At 45.1% G+C, this 16,185-nt stretch overlaps 1 protein-coding gene across 2 annotated transcripts in view; it reads right to left on the reverse strand.

Moving 5' to 3' along the window:
* SNX7 (sorting nexin 7) overlaps positions 1–16,185 on the reverse strand; it is a 59,425-nt gene that overhangs the window by 4,914 nt on the left and 38,326 nt on the right. The window contains exon 9 of one of the 2 annotated variants that reach the window (XM_079981573.1): positions 13,411–14,964. The exons of the other annotated variant lie outside the window; for it this stretch is intronic. Within the exon in view, the coding sequence (XP_079837699.1) occupies positions 14,890–14,964 (75 nt within the window). The 3' untranslated portion in view covers positions 13,411–14,889. Of the gene's footprint in view, positions 1–13,410; positions 14,965–16,185 lie in introns of those variants that run through there. 2 annotated transcript variants of the gene reach the window in all.

Raw genomic sequence — 16,185 nt, forward strand, 5'->3', positions numbered from 1 at the left:
TTCATGCTGGCCACATGACCCGGAAAGCTGTCTGTGGACAAACTTTGGCTGAAAGTGAGGTGAGTGTTACAACCCCATAGTCACCTTTGACTGGACTTAACCGTCTAGGGGTCCTTTACCTTTACTTTACCTTATAGCCAAGGGAAAATGGGTGTGGCTACTACCTCCTGCATATACAGGGGCCTCCCCACTCACATGTGATCAGCCCACACACGACTGCTGATATGTGTGCGCTGCTTTTGGTGCTGGAAGGAGACAGGGCAGGAGTGGAGGAGGCTGCAACTGACTTGCATGTGTCCCACTGTCGCACATGGCGACCCAGAACAGAACACCCATGTATGCAAGGATTCCCCTGTACTCACATGATTACATATAGCGGCCACTACCACAAAACTGCCCCCGCATATTTTCTTCTTGAAGTCATGCTCTCCCTGCCCCCTCCCCACTGTCCTGAGCTATTTTGTGTGGTGCCGGCAGTTTAGAATCATGCACCCAGACAAAGGAGAGCTTGATGCGAATCTCTGCTCAGCTGGTGAAGACTCAACAGGTACCAGTCACTTTCATTCAGCCTAACAATCCTCACAGGGTTGCTGTGAAGAGGAAGTGGGATATTTAAAAATCAGAAGGAGCCAGAAGAACAAATCCACCATTGGGTATTACTTCTAAAGTTATTGCTAAGGTAAAGGTAAAGGGACCCCTGACCATTAGGTCCAGTTGTGACCGACTCTGGGGTTGCGGCGCTCATCTTGCTTTATTGGCCAAGGGAGTCGGCGTACAGCTTCCGGGTCATGTGGCCAGCATGACTAAGCCGCTTCTGGCGAACCAGAGCAGCACACGGAAATGCCGTTTACCTTCCCGCCGGAGCGGTGCCTATTCATCTACTTGCACTTTGATGTGCTTTTGAACTGCTAGGTGGGCAGGAAAAGTTATTGCTACCCCACCCCTAATAATAATAATAATAATATGTATTTTTTTATACCCCGCTTTCCCCATCCAAGACCGGGCTCAGGGCGGCTAACACCAAGTATAAACAATTGATTAAAATACAACTTAAAAACAAGATTAAAATACAACATTAAAATGCAGCCTCATTTCAGTAGAAACGCAAATCAAAAACTTTTTGGGGATGAAAACATCAAATCTTCCCCAAGGCCAACTATCCAGACTGAAAGCCAGAAGAAAGCCAGGGAAGTCCCCAAATAGGAGTTTCATCACAGAGGGAAAAAGGAAAGAGGGGGAGGGGATCAAGTTGATTCCAAGCCAAAGGCCAGGCGAAACAACTCTGTCTTACAGGCCCTGCAGAAAGAAATCAGATCCTGCAGGGCCCTGGTCTCATGAGACAGAGCGTTCCACCAGGCTGGAGCCAGTGTTGAAAAGGCCCTGGCTCTGGTTCCTTGGAATCTGACTTCCTTAGGGCCCAGGACCTCTAGGGTGTTGCTATTTATGGACCTTAAGGTCCTCCGTGGAGCATACTGGGAGAGCTGTTCCGTTCATGGGGTGTGGCTGCTGTCACATGATTGCAGCTTCTAGGAGCCACAGGTGAGAGCTGAGTGCAAGGTCGACACCAAAGGTGGACAAACTATCTCAGAAGCAGCATGAAGTGTCCACCATCAGTGAAACTACCCCTCCTTTAACACCCCATACACAGGCTGGTGAGGGTAGCCAATGGGGTCTCAAACCCTCGGTGAGTTAGGGACTTCCCCTCCATGTGAAGACAAGCTCTGGCAGGTTGAGTGGGCGAGACCAATAGTGGGCCCAGTGGTCAAAAAGGCAGTTTCTGCATGTGCTGTAGAGGGAGGTGAGGGGCAGGTAGGGCTCATCAACATGGGAAGGGAGCTCATCTAGGAGAAGGAAAACTCTGGTCCTAACCTCTACTGTCTTGTGGGAGAAGAAGGGGCTAAGAAGTAAACCCTACACAAATCCAGAGTGAAGCTGCTAAAATGGTTAAATGGCTCCTTGTACGCCTCCTTTGGCAACTCTTGCAGCCAAGCTGGTGCCAAATGTATTGCTCTCATTTCCTTTGGACCACATCAGTGAGGCTAAGAGGGAGTGTTGTCGTCTGGGCAGCCTGGGACTTCCATACACACTTCTGGGCTCACACCCTAGGGAGGTCACTTCGGTGCCGCTAACGCAGCAGTTTGACTTCACCCCCGGAGGCTCACTCTGTTGTTTTTTTGAGACAGACAAATGCCAACAACCCCCAGGGCTGTGTACTCTCTCCTGTGCAAACTCCTCATTCTACAGCATTCATCCCAGGCTATCATCTCTCCATGAAATGAGCAGTATACACAGGTAAGCCTTGCTTTTGAGTGCTACTGATTTCATCTCGACTTAAAACTGCTTGACACTTTTTTTCTGGACGTACACCCCTTCCGGCAAGATGCTGCAATGGCTAATGAAGCTATCTCTCCCCAAAATGATGAATTAAACATTATAGATATGGAGGGCTATGGAGAACAGCAGAAAACTCATCTGTTCTTGTCGCAGGGGAAGCCCTGCTGATATGTGACAGTACAAACACAATAGTGGTGGTTACCTGCTGGTTTGTGAACAGCGTGCTGTTCTTTTGATTGTCAAGCAGTCTGCACTTGTGCATCCATGTTGTTGTTTTTTTATAATACCCACCATGGTGTGGGATTTGTGTGTGTGTCACGCACACACATTTAAAATACACCTGCTACACAGCCTCTGAGGGATGCAGGCACAGCATTTGATTTCTCATTGTATGATTACTCCACACTTGGCAACTGGCAGCTGAATATCTGACTGATTACAATGAAAGGCATTGTGCTCTGCGAGGATACTGAAGTTCTGCCTGCGATGGTTCATTCATTGGTACATACAGGTTGCTGCTGTGTCACAAACCAGTCTGTGGCCTAGCTGCCTTTTTCACTGAGCCAGAGGGGCAAATTCTCGATTGGCTCTGGATGGGTGCAATTGATACTGATCAGCAGCTCGCTTCTTCTGCAAATATATATAAAGTCAGTCTGCATGTTTTCAATCTTTGCATAGGGAAATGTCCACAATGCTAATAGTCTAAGTGGAGAATCATGCTCCTTACCCAGACATAAACAGGATTGTCGGCAATGTGAGAAGGGCCAGCACACCATTTCCCCAAACTTGTGTCCCCAGCTGTTTTAGGACTACAGTTCCCATCATCCCTGATCACTGGGATGCAATGGTGTCCACCTGAGAGATGTCAGAACTGAGTTTCAGTGATTTCCAGCGGGGGGAGGGGAAGCCTGGGTTGTACTGCTAGTAAAGGTAAAGGGACCCCTGACCATTAGGTCCAGTTGTGGCCGACTCTGGGGTTGCGACGCTCATCTCACTTAATTGGCCGAGGGAGCCAGCGTGCAGCTTCCAGGTCATGTGGCCAGCATGACTAAGCCGCTTCTGGCAAACCACAGCAGCACACGGAAATGCCATTTACCTTCCCGCCAGAGTGGTACCTATTTATCTACTTGCACTTTGATGTGCTTTTGAACTGCTAGGTTGGCAGGAGCTGGGACCGAGCAACAGGAGCTCACCCCATCGTGGGGATTCGTCGGTGGTTTAACCCACAGCACCACCCGTGTCCCTGGGGTTGTACTGCTAATCATTAAAAAAAATCTTATTGCTTGATAGTGCTAGTTGAAACTAGTGGGGCATTCGCCACACAGTCCAACAAAATGTTGATAGCATTCTGCATTGCTAGACCATTTTTAGGCACCCAGAATAGAATTCCACTACATGGCAAAAAGAAATCTTAGGTATCAATAGTTATGAATAGGAGGCTGACTTTTATCAAATCATTGGTTCTTCCAATTATTACTGTCCACACTCTCCAGTATTTCAGTCAGGGGACATTTCCAGCTCTGGCTGGTGATGCCAAGACTGCTACAGTGTCAACAAAGCCCTGCAACTCATTGTAAGTCATTTCGCTCTGTGATGATCAGTTTGCAGGTATGCTCTGTTGTTGAAGTACTTCATACAGTGACAGCATTAATCTAGCTTAAGGAGGATAAGACGTGTTCTTCCATACTAGCTAAATGGGGCCTGACAGACTGACAGCAAAAATCCTCAGGCAAACGTACCTAAGAAAGCATGTGGAACAACTCTGAGGTCACATCTTAACCCCAGACTTAACAAAGGGGAAACAACGTTTTAGAAATACTTGTGTGAGACGATGGAATCCAAGGCAATAAAAGGAACTAAACACAAAGCAAAGGGGCCATTGCAACCTTTTTGAACATCTCAGTGGGTCTGTGCCAAAGACACCCTTTTTAAAAAATCCTGTTCAATGTTTTACTGTGCTTATTGCGCTTAAATGTTCTTTGGATACTTTTAATTGCATTTAAATGCTTTAAATAGCATTTGTTTTTTCACTGGTGTATTTGCCACCCTAGACTCCTTTGAGAGGAAGGGCAGGATATAAATTTAATAAATGAAAATGTAATAAAAGGGGGGGGGGAGTATCATCACCCAGAATACATGCCATGATTTTTGCATGCATTTGATACCAGCAGGTAAATGGAAGTGCAACATAGTGGCTAGGAGAATGAACCCTGAGTCAAGAAATCACTGGTTCAAATCTCAGTCTACCTAAGAGGTCACTAGGTTTCTGTAGGCAAGGCTCAGCTCCCCATCTACACAAAGGGCACAATAAATTATGGTATACATGAGAAGGTTGATGGAGGGTTATGGAGACAGCACGTCTGTGAGACGCAGAGATGGGCAAGCCTGCTGAGGCTCTCCTCAGATTGGTGCAGGAGCCCTCCAAAGTTTCCTGGAAATAAATGGTGAAATCACAAATAAATTTCCCCAGCCGTTCCTAAACTATCTCGGAAAAGCGTCACTCTATCCCCTTGCCAGCACCCCGCCACTGCCCGGGCACACACTTTTCATCTTCCTTTCCCTTAGCATCCTTTTTTTGTCACCCTGACGAGATTCTGTGGGAGTTTAGGTGACCCGTCGAAAGCAGGAGGTGGTGGGGAAGCCAGAAATTCCATTCCAGCTTGGATTTTGATCTAAGCCAAAGAAAAATGTCAAGGTGTGTAGCATTCTCTCCTCTGCTTGAAGATAGTTCCCCGAGGCCCCAAAGTCTGACAATCTTTCCTGGCATGTCTAATGTGACAAACCTTTTTAGGGCAAGACTGGCGAACCTCTTTTTGGCCTGAGCAGTGGGTGTGGCCCAGAGTCAATGCCTCTCATGCATACCATATATATATATATATATATATATATATATATATATATGCACACACACACAGATGCAGATCAGCTGAGGAAGGGATTAATATGCCTTAGTTCCTTCTCAAGTTATCAGTCTGACAGCCCAGTTCTGAGCAATTGCACCAGCATATAAATGCTGGGAATGGGTTAGAGCAGATGTTGTTGGGACTCCAGCTCCCATTAGCCCCAGCCAGCATGGCCAATGGTTGACGGTAATGGGAGCTGCCATATAACAACACCTGGAGAACCACAGGTTAGCCACCTTCAAATGTCTGGAGAGCTGTGTACTAGCACTGCATCATAATAATACTGGAGAGTTGGTGCAATGGTGGGCATTGTAGGGAGGCCACTGTAAGAATTCACAGAGATACTCAAAAGCAAATGCTTATGTTTGGGTTGCAGATCCTTTCTTTCCTCCTACGAAAAACCCCAAACTGCCTCAAGACCAGTCTATGAACAGTCTAATAATTTTAGAGCTCTACGTTTGTATGACTAGCTTTGGGGCATGCATCTATGATAGGAAAATCCAAAAGTCATGAGTGGATAGGAGGAAGCTAAGGAAATGTCAAGAAGCAGCAAAGCTTCAGATACGAGGAAGTGTTTTGATCTTGGTTTATAGGAGCAGATTGCCAATGCCCCGTGCCTCTCTTAGACAAATTTAAACAGATCTGATAATCAAGAGCTCTCTCTTTCTAATTACATTATGTTGAAAGCATTTGTAAATTCAACACTGAGAGGTCAGATGAAAGCCATTCATATTAGGGAAAACCCATATTAGAATACAACAAGGTATAGAGACTCTCTCTATCTTTTTAAAGGAACTAATTAATATGGTGCTCTCAGTCAGAAAATATAGCATGGCTCCTTTTCAAGGTTGTTAAGGGGGAGACAAAAAGAGCTGTTCCTTGTATGGCAATTTCATTTGTTCAAAAGCTCCATTCAATTGGTTTTATTTACAAAGAAAACTAGTTAAACTTACTTATTTCTGCAAAAAGCTCTTAGATGGCATGGGGGTGCCACATTAAGGTTTTCTGTGGATCAGGTCCTTAGCATTTTGCAGCAAACATTAGACATCCATGTAAGACATTCATAATTAGATATCTTTTATGATATACTCCTTATTGCAGTGGTCACATCTGACCATCACACTAAACCACAGTTTACTGTGACCTGCAGGAGCAGAGACAAGCTGCAACAAGCCTTGAGCTTTCATGCTCCTCTCTCCTCGTGTATGGCTGGATGGAGGATCTCAGAAACTTTTAATTTCATTTTTGGTTAATCTAGTTTGCTGTGTTGCCTGGTATGACAAATTGTGGCTAATGTAAACATCTGGTCAGTTTCAAACAAGCCTACTCCAAACTGAAGCTGCCTTGTTAAAACTAATTCATACCTAAGGTGAACTGTAATTCCAGGAGCAAATGGCACGGCAAACTTTAGTCAACTAAAAGTGGAAGCAAAGGTTTTTACACTCCTCCTTTTGGCTGCATGGGAAGAAGAGAGGGGAGATGAGGAACATGCGAGTTTGAGGCTTCCAGCAACTTGTCCCTGCTCATATATCTCACACAGAACCCTAGTTTAGCGTGATGTGCGAATGCAGCCAATGGCTTTAAGAAAATAAAACAAGTGTGACCCAGGCCCTAAGGAAGTTAGATTAGCCTCAGCCAGAGCCAGGGCTTTTTCAACACTGGCTCCGGCCTGGTGGAGCGCTCTGTCTCATGATACCAGAGCCCTGCAGGATCTGATTTCTTTCCTCAGGGCCTGTAAGACAGAGTTGTTCCGCCTGGCCTTTGGCTTGGAGTCAATTTGATTCCCTCCCCCTTTTTCTTTTTTCCTTTCTCCTCCTGTGAGGAGGCTGCATTTTAATGTTTTGATGTTGCATTTTAATCTTGTTTTTAAGTTGTATTTATTCAACTTGTTTTTAATATTGGTTGTTAGCCGCCCTGAGCCCGGCCTTGGCTGGGGAGGGCGGGGTATAAATAAAATTTATCATTATTATTTATTATAGCTTAATTTGCTTGATCTCTTCATGCTGGGTTGCTGTTTAAGGAATAGAAACAGGTCCAATAAAAGAGGTGGCAGCTCTACCTTGAAGCTGACACTAATTTCCATCTCAGCCACACCAATTTAAATTTGGCCTACTGATTAATCAACTAAAGCGCTCAGTGATGGATCTACTATTCAAATCTTGCAGTCTTCTTCTATACAGCCCCGGAAGGCAAAGTTTCCCTGTCTCAAACGCTTGCAGCTCTCTTGAAGCAAGATAAATACATGCTTCCATCCTTACACTTTGTAAAACAAGACTGCCCTCTGTTGACCGTCAGCTCAGAAGCAGTTCAAGCTCACAGCAGCTAGCTGAAAGGCCTATGTTGGAATATAAAGCTGCATTACAAATGGTTTCTTTTCTTAGCGAACTGTACAGAGAAAGCAAACAATCCCACAACGCTTTTCTAAAAGTGCGTCTTACCTGTTCATAATAGTGGATATTATTTTCTGCAACAGCGCAAAAAGCCAGTTTCATGTCAAGACGCATACTTTCTTTCCATCTATCCCAGTCAGCTTTCAGAGCATTATTGGCGCACTCTACTTTATCTTCAAGTTTTCCAATCTCTTCTGATAGCTAGACCAAGCAAACAAACAAAATCAGACTAAGTAACAGAGGGTGAAATCCCAATCAAGAACTCGGTAATGGAATCTTTGTTAGCATCAAAGCAAGGTCTTTGTTGCGTTTCTAGAATGCAGATGCAGGCAAAAGACCTTTTCTCTTGGCTGCAATTTTAAAAATCCCAACCTATTTTCCAGGAAACTCGGGTTCTTCGGAAGGTCAGTGATGGCTGACAAGTTTCTCTGAAGAACTGCTTGCCTATCGCATTCATGAATGAATTTCGTGTCATTCGTAGCTGTGGTATAATGAGTTAGCTTTGTTCCTTCTTACCAGGTAACACAAAGCAACTTATACTCAAAAATAATAAAAACCTAAGAACACAGCAGTGCAGGAAGAAAGAGAGATAAAAACACAGCTAAACAAAAAGGCAGGACCAAATTTCCTGTGTCACTAAAAGAGGAAGTGCCACTTTTCATGCTAAGTACTAAAAGCCCAAGGAAAAAATAAAGAGTCTTTGGTGCCTCTGCTTTACTGGTAATGATTTCCCACCCCTGGAGTGTAATTCAAACATTCAGTAGCCATTATTTTTTCCTTAATGTGCCCCTCAACTTTCCCCTTTCTCTTCCAGACTGTGGCACTAACTGGAAGAGAGAAAAGGGTCACGTTCTCTGAGCAGGGTTCAGTTACATGGCCATTTTCAAAGTGTGCTGCAGCTGAGCGAGTTTGAACATTAAAATGTTGTGCGTGTTGTTTTTTTAAAAGAAATAAATGAAGAGGACCCCTGTGCCACCTCTTCTCATTGCAAATTAAAGAACACTACCCAAATCTTGCCCCAAACATAAACTTTTTACCCTAAGATCTTGAGGGGAGGCTTTCCTGCCCCAACGGAGAATTTTCACTAGACTTCTTATCGTTTTCTCTCGTTTTCCCCCTCTCTTCTTTCCTCCTCCTTTCTTTTTTTCCTTTTCCTCTTTTCCTCTATGTTTTTATTTTATTTAGATTAACGTTGGATAAGAAAGATATCTGGTATTAAGTTTTATACCTATCTCTCTTTATAAGCTCTAATAAAATTTATTCAAAAAAAGAGAATGTTCACTACAGACTAATACGCACGCAAACAAACTTCTTTCTTTCTCCGACTGCTTCAGCAAGACTGGAAACCAAAGAGATGTTGACACCTTTACACAATTCTGGAATGGAGCTAAAGCAACTTGTGCATCCCTAAGATTTCTGGCTGTTGTAGGAAAAAAAAGCTGACGACTCATGTTGGCCTCAGGTTTCCATGACAGGGATATATATATCCTTGGGAGCTTATAGTGGTCATTGAGAGTAACCATCATTACATTTTTGCTGCGCTGACTTCCTGGTGGTTGCCATAGTAACCACCTTGCTGCACCCACTGCAGACAAGCTGCAGTTACTTCCTGGTCGATTCTTGTTTACTGCCATGTAAGTTGACCAGGGCTCAGGTATCTTTAGCAGTGATGTGTAAGAGGCATTTTTTGGGCAGGCGACACTTGTTGTGTCATAGAGCTGCTGAGATGAAGTGCACCTGCCAAAATGCTGTCTTCTCCACAGCTGTTCAAAGTATGGAAGCCCAGTTCCCATTCCTATTCTACCCTATTGCTTTATTGCAGTGTCAGGTTTGTATCTATCATCTATCTATCTATAATATATATCTATAATTTTTATTAAATTTTATGTTTTACAATTTAAAATACTCATTTAAGCATCATTAAATTATCAATGACTTCCTATCTTCTCTTTCCATGGTTCATTTTGCATATCATAAATCCCTGCATATTTTACAAAAACTAAACCATTCAGTATTCCATTACTGCATCATCAAAACTTATTTACACTGTTGTATTTATCTTAATGCTGTCAACATTTTCAGGTATACATATTCCCACCCCACATATATTCAATAAACATTTTCCAATCTTCTCTAAACGTTATGTTCTTCTTGTTCTCTTATTCTATATGTTAAGTCTGCAAACTGTGCATATTCTGTCAGCTTAAGTTGCCATTCTTCTTTAGTTGGGACCTCACTCGTTTTCCATTTTGGGGTTAACAAAACATGGGCTGCAGTAGTAGCATACATAAATAAACTTTTTTGACACCTGGGAATTTCAGTCTTAATTATCCCCAACAAAAAGGACTCTGGGGGGTTTTTTTGCGGGGGGGGGGGACTTTTAAACATTTTTTTACAATTCATTATGGATGACCATATTTTTCGCTCCATAAGACGCACCAGACCACAAGACGCACCTAGTTTTTGGAGGAGGAAAACAAGAAAAACAATATTCTGAATCTCAGAAGCCAGAACAACAAAAGGGATCGCTGCGCAGTGAAAGCAGCGATCCCTCTTGCTGTTCTGGCTTCTGGGATAGCCGCACAGCCTGCATTTTTCTGGGATAGCTGCACAGCTGTTTTTGAACTACAGCTCACATCATCCCTGACCATTGGTCCTGGTAGTTAGAGATGATGGGAGTTGTAGTCAAAAACAACTGGAAACCCAAGTTTGGGAAACACTAGTATACACAATACTGAGCCAATTGAAGGGCCAACTGGGTATAAAGCAGCTCCATCAGTTCCTCCTTAGTTTGACCCCTTCAGTTCTGTCTTCATGTACAGTGGTACCTCGGGTTAACTACTTAATTCGTTCTGGAGGTCCGTTCTTAACCTGAAGCACCACTTTAGCTAATGGGGCCTCCAGCTGCCGGCGCGCTGCCGGAGCATGATTTTTGTTCTCATCCTGAAGCAAAGTTTTTAACCCAAGGTACTATTTCTGGGTAAGCAGTCTGTAACCTGAAGCGTATGTAACCTGAAGCGTATGTAACCTGAGGTACCACTGTAACCCTGAGAGGTAGGTTGGGCTGAGAGAATGGGTCTAATCCAGGATTTCCTATTGACCTTCTTGGCTGAGTAGGACTGTTGACCTGGATCTTTTTGGTCCAAGTCCCACGTTCTTTCTGAACTTGCAAACCTACTCTTAAAGGAGCCCTTTGCAATGAAGGGTCAGGAAAGGGGCAATTCACAGCTGGCCAAAAGTATGCGCTTCAGCTTGGAAGCTATTGCTATTTATCACATGGCCTATCGGATGAGATCCATTTTTCAGTCTTAGAAACGACTGCCAAAACTGTGCCCTGTCCCAATCTCCTCCCTCTTATCAGGCGTCACAGCTGACTTCCCTGCAGGAACGAATCGATGTCCCCTATAAAGACCAAGCGTTCTAGCCTTTTGTCAGCGCTAATGACCTGTTTGTGATTCCATTTCTCTGGCACAACTACTCTTCGCATTACATTCACGCTCATGCCACTCACTGTCAACATAATTTCTGGGTATCCGCTTTCAAAGGCAAGCTCAACCGGACAGTTGTGTTGTGCTCATTAAGGTCGATGAAAGCGCTGCCTACGAGAGAGAAAAGGGTGGGGGGTTGCTGAACAGAGCCAGATTCTGTTCTGCACAGCAACCAAGCAACGTTCTACAGAACCGGTTTTTGTGTACCCCAAACAAAGTCTTTCCTCGTCATGCGACTGTGCTACGGATTGGGAAGTCGCTGCCACAATTTTATTAGGAGGCAGTTCACAGCCTCAGCTCCCCATCTGCAAATTCATGGATAAGAAGAATCATTTTTATATGCAGTGCTTTTTTTCTAAAAAAAAATATGTTTAGGGGTACTCTCATCTTCCTGTTTGTTTGTTTAGTCGTTTAATCGTGTCTGACTCTTCGTGACCCCATGGACCAGAGCACGCCAGGCACTCCTGTCTTCCACTGCCTCCCGCAGCTTGGTCAAACTCATGTTAGTCGCTTCAAGAACACTGTCCAACCATCTCGTCCTCTGTCGTCCCCTTCTCCTTGTGCCCTCCATCTTTCCCAACATCAGGGTCCTTTCCAGGGAGTCTTCTCTTCTCATGACGTGGCCAAAGTATTGGAGCCTCAGCTTCAGGATCTGTCCTTCCAGTGAGCACTCAGGGCTGATTTCCTTCAGAATGGATAGGTTTGATCTTCTTGCAGCCCATGGGACTCTCAAGAGTCTCCTCCAGCACCTACTCATATTGAAATACTGCCCCTCAATGAGGCCAAACTTAGATTCACAAAATGTTTAGGGGTATGCGTACCCCCAGAAAAAAGTGCTGTTTATATGATTTCTTTTTTGTTGGGGGCAGGAGTGATAAAAATATGTCCCGTATTTTGAATACTTGAAAGACAGAAAGGCAACACAGAATCATAGAACTGTAGAGTTGGAAGGGACCCAAGGGTCATCTAATCCAACCCCCTGAAATGCATGTGGCTCTCCAGATGTTGTTGGACTCCAATTCTCATCAGCCCTATCCATCATGGCCAGAGAGGGCATGTCAGGGACTGGCTGGATGAGGAGGAGTGGTGGAAGCCGCCTGGCCAAGAGCCCCATGAGGCTACCTCCCAGGAAGAACTTGGAGAGTAATTTGATCCCATCCACTAGCCAGACAAGAAGCAATTTCACAAAGGTTTGTTTTCTCCTCCCCGTCAGAAAAGAACACACAGATGCCGCAACACTAAAAGCCCCCTCCAGTCCTAGCATGCTTTGCTGCAGAGGCAAAGCTTTTAAAGGTGGCACAGTTTGGCCTCTGCCATCAGAGAAGAGACCAAGGGCCGCAGGAATAATAATAATAATAATAATAATAATAATAATAATAATAATAATTTATTATTTATACCCCGCCCATCTGGCTGGGTTTCCCCAGCCACTCTGGGTGGTTTCCAACACAATATTAAAATACAGTAATGCATCAAACATTAAAAGCTTCCCTAAATAGGGCTGCTTTCAGATGTCGTCTAAAAGTCTGGTAGTTGTTGTTATCTTTGAAATCTGGTGGGAGGGCGTTCCACAGAGCAGGTGCCACTACCAAAAAGGCCCTCTGCCTGTTCCCTGTAACTTGGCTTCTCGCAGTGAGGGAACTGCCAGAAGGCCCTCGGTGCTGGATCTCAGTGTCCGGGTAGAACGATGGGGGTGGAGACGCTCCTTCATTGCCTTCTGGGAAGAATGCCATGGCAAGCAGGAGACCAACCTGACTCCAGCCATCGTCTTGAAAATGAATGGTGCAGGGAATTTCCTTTCCTCATCCCAGCCAGTTCCAACCACCCTCATCCACAAATCTAAGTGACCGAGGTGGGATTTAGGAGAGACGTGGTTTTGTCATTGCTCCAGAACCATACAGAGCTTCGTACACAAAGTGGTAAAGCAATTGGAAAGAAATTAGCAGCCTACTTGTGGACATTAAAATGCAGCCTCATTTCAGTAGAAACGCAAATCAAAAACTTTTTGGGGATGAAAACATCAAATCTTCCCCAAGGCCAACTATCCAGACTGAAAGCCAGAAGAAAGCCAGGGAAGTCCCCAAATAGGAGTTTCATCACAGAGGGAAAAAGGAAAGAGGGGGAGGGGATCAAGTTGATTCCAAGCCAAAGGCCAGGCGAAACAACTCTGTCTTACAGGCCCTGCAGAAAGAAATCAGATCCTGCAGGGCCCTGGTCTCATGAGACAGAGCGTTCCACCAGGCTGGAGCCAGTGTTGAAAAGGCCCTGGCTCTGGTTCCTTGGAATCTGACTTCCTTAGGGCCCAGGACCTCTAGGGTGTTGCTATTTATGGACCTTAAGGTCCTCCGTGGAGCATACTGGGAGAGCTGTTCCGTTCATGGGGTGTGGCTGCTGTCACATGATTGCAGCTTCTAGGAGCCACAGGTGAGAGCTGAGTGCAAGGTCGACACCAAAGGTGGACAAACTATCTCAGAAGCAGCATGAAGTGTCCACCATCAGTGAAACTACCCCTCCTTTAACACCCCATACACAGGCTGGTGAGGGTAGCCAATGGGGTCTCAAACCCTCGGTGAGTTAGGGACTTCCCCTCCATGTGAAGACAAGCTCTGGCAGGTTGAGTGGGCGAGACCAATAGTGGGCCCAGTGGTCAAAAAGGCAGTTTCTGCATGTGCTGTAGAGGGAGGTGAGGGGCAGGTAGGGCTCATCAACATGGGAAGGGAGCTCATCTAGGAGAAGGAAAACTCTGGTCCTAACCTCTACTGTCTTGTGGGAGAAGAAGGGGCTAAGAAGTAAACCCTACACAAATCCAGAGTGAAGCTGCTAAAATGGTTAAATGGCTCCTTGTACGCCTCCTTTGGCAACTCTTGCAGCCAAGCTGGTGCCAAATGTATTGCTCTCATTTCCTTTGGACCACATCAGTGAGGCTAAGAGGGAGTGTTGTCGTCTGGGCAGCCTGGGACTTCCATACACACTTCTGGGCTCACACCCTAGGGAGGTCACTTCGGTGCCGCTAACGCAGCAGTTTGACTTCACCCCCGGAGGCTCACTCTGTTGTTTTTTTGAGACAGACAAATGCCAACAACCCCCAGGGCTGTGTACTCTCTCCTGTGCAAACTCCTCATTCTACAGCATTCATCCCAGGCTATCATCTCTCCATGAAATGAGCAGTATACACAGGTAAGCCTTGCTTTTGAGTGCTACTGATTTCATCTCGACTTAAAACTGCTTGACACTTTTTTTCTGGACGTACACCCCTTCCGGCAAGATGCTGCAATGGCTAATGAAGCTATCTCTCCCCAAAATGATGAATTAAACATTATAGATATGGAGGGCTATGGAGAACAGCAGAAAACTCATCTGTTCTTGTCGCAGGGGAAGCCCTGCTGATATGTGACAGTACAAACACAATAGTGGTGGTTACCTGCTGGTTTGTGAACAGCGTGCTGTTCTTTTGATTGTCAAGCAGTCTGCACTTGTGCATCCATGTTGTTGTTTTTTTATAATACCCACCATGGTGTGGGATTTGTGTGTGTGTCACGCACACACATTTAAAATACACCTGCTACACAGCCTCTGAGGGATGCAGGCACAGCATTTGATTTCTCATTGTATGATTACTCCACACTTGGCAACTGGCAGCTGAATATCTGACTGATTACAATGAAAGGCATTGTGCTCTGCGAGGATACTGAAGTTCTGCCTGCGATGGTTCATTCATTGGTACATACAGGTTGCTGCTGTGTCACAAACCAGTCTGTGGCCTAGCTGCCTTTTTCACTGAGCCAGAGGGGCAAATTCTCGATTGGCTCTGGATGGGTGCAATTGATACTGATCAGCAGCTCGCTTCTTCTGCAAATATATATAAAGTCAGTCTGCATGTTTTCAATCTTTGCATAGGGAAATGTCCACAATGCTAATAGTCTAAGTGGAGAATCATGCTCCTTACCCAGACATAAACAGGATTGTCGGCAATGTGAGAAGGGCCAGCACACCATTTCCCCAAACTTGTGTCCCCAGCTGTTTTAGGACTACAGTTCCCATCATCCCTGATCACTGGGATGCAATGGTGTCCACCTGAGAGATGTCAGAACTGAGTTTCAGTGATTTCCAGCGGGGGGAGGGGAAGCCTGGGTTGTACTGCTAGTAAAGGTAAAGGGACCCCTGACCATTAGGTCCAGTTGTGGCCGACTCTGGGGTTGCGACGCTCATCTCACTTAATTGGCCGAGGGAGCCAGCGTGCAGCTTCCAGGTCATGTGGCCAGCATGACTAAGCCGCTTCTGGCAAACCACAGCAGCACACGGAAATGCCATTTACCTTCCCGCCAGAGTGGTACCTATTTATCTACTTGCACTTTGATGTGCTTTTGAACTGCTAGGTTGGCAGGAGCTGGGACCGAGCAACAGGAGCTCACCCCATCGTGGGGATTCGTCGGTGGTTTAACCCACAGCACCACCCGTGTCCCTGGGGTTGTACTGCTAATCATTAAAAAAAATCTTATTGCTTGATAGTGCTAGTTGAAACTAGTGGGGCATTCGCCACACAGTCCAACAAAATGTTGATAGCATTCTGCATTGCTAGACCATTTTTAGGCACCCAGAATAGAATTCCACTACATGGCAAAAAGAAATCTTAGGTATCAATAGTTATGAATAGGAGGCTGACTTTTATCAAATCATTGGTTCTTCCAATTATTACTGTCCACACTCTCCAGTATTTCAGTCAGGGGACATTTCCAGCTCTGGCTGGTGATGCCAAGACTGCTACAGTGTCAACAAAGCCCTGCAACTCATTGTAAGTCATTTCGCTCTGTGATGATCAGTTTGCAGGTATGCTCTGTTGTTGAAGTACTTCATACAGTGACAGCATTAATCTAGCTTAAGGAGGATAAGACGTGTTCTTCCATACTAGCTAAATGGGGCCTGACAGACTGACAGCAAAAATCCTCAGGCAAACGTACCTAAGAAAGCATGTGGAACAACTCTGAGGTCACATCTTAACCCCAGACTTAACAAAGGGGAAACAACGTTTTAGAAATACTTGTGTGAGACGATGGAATCCAAGGCAATAAA

This window comes from Podarcis cretensis (assembly GCF_951804945.1).
Source record: "Podarcis cretensis genome assembly, chromosome: 6".
NCBI lineage: Eukaryota > Metazoa > Chordata > Lepidosauria > Squamata > Lacertidae > Podarcis > Podarcis cretensis.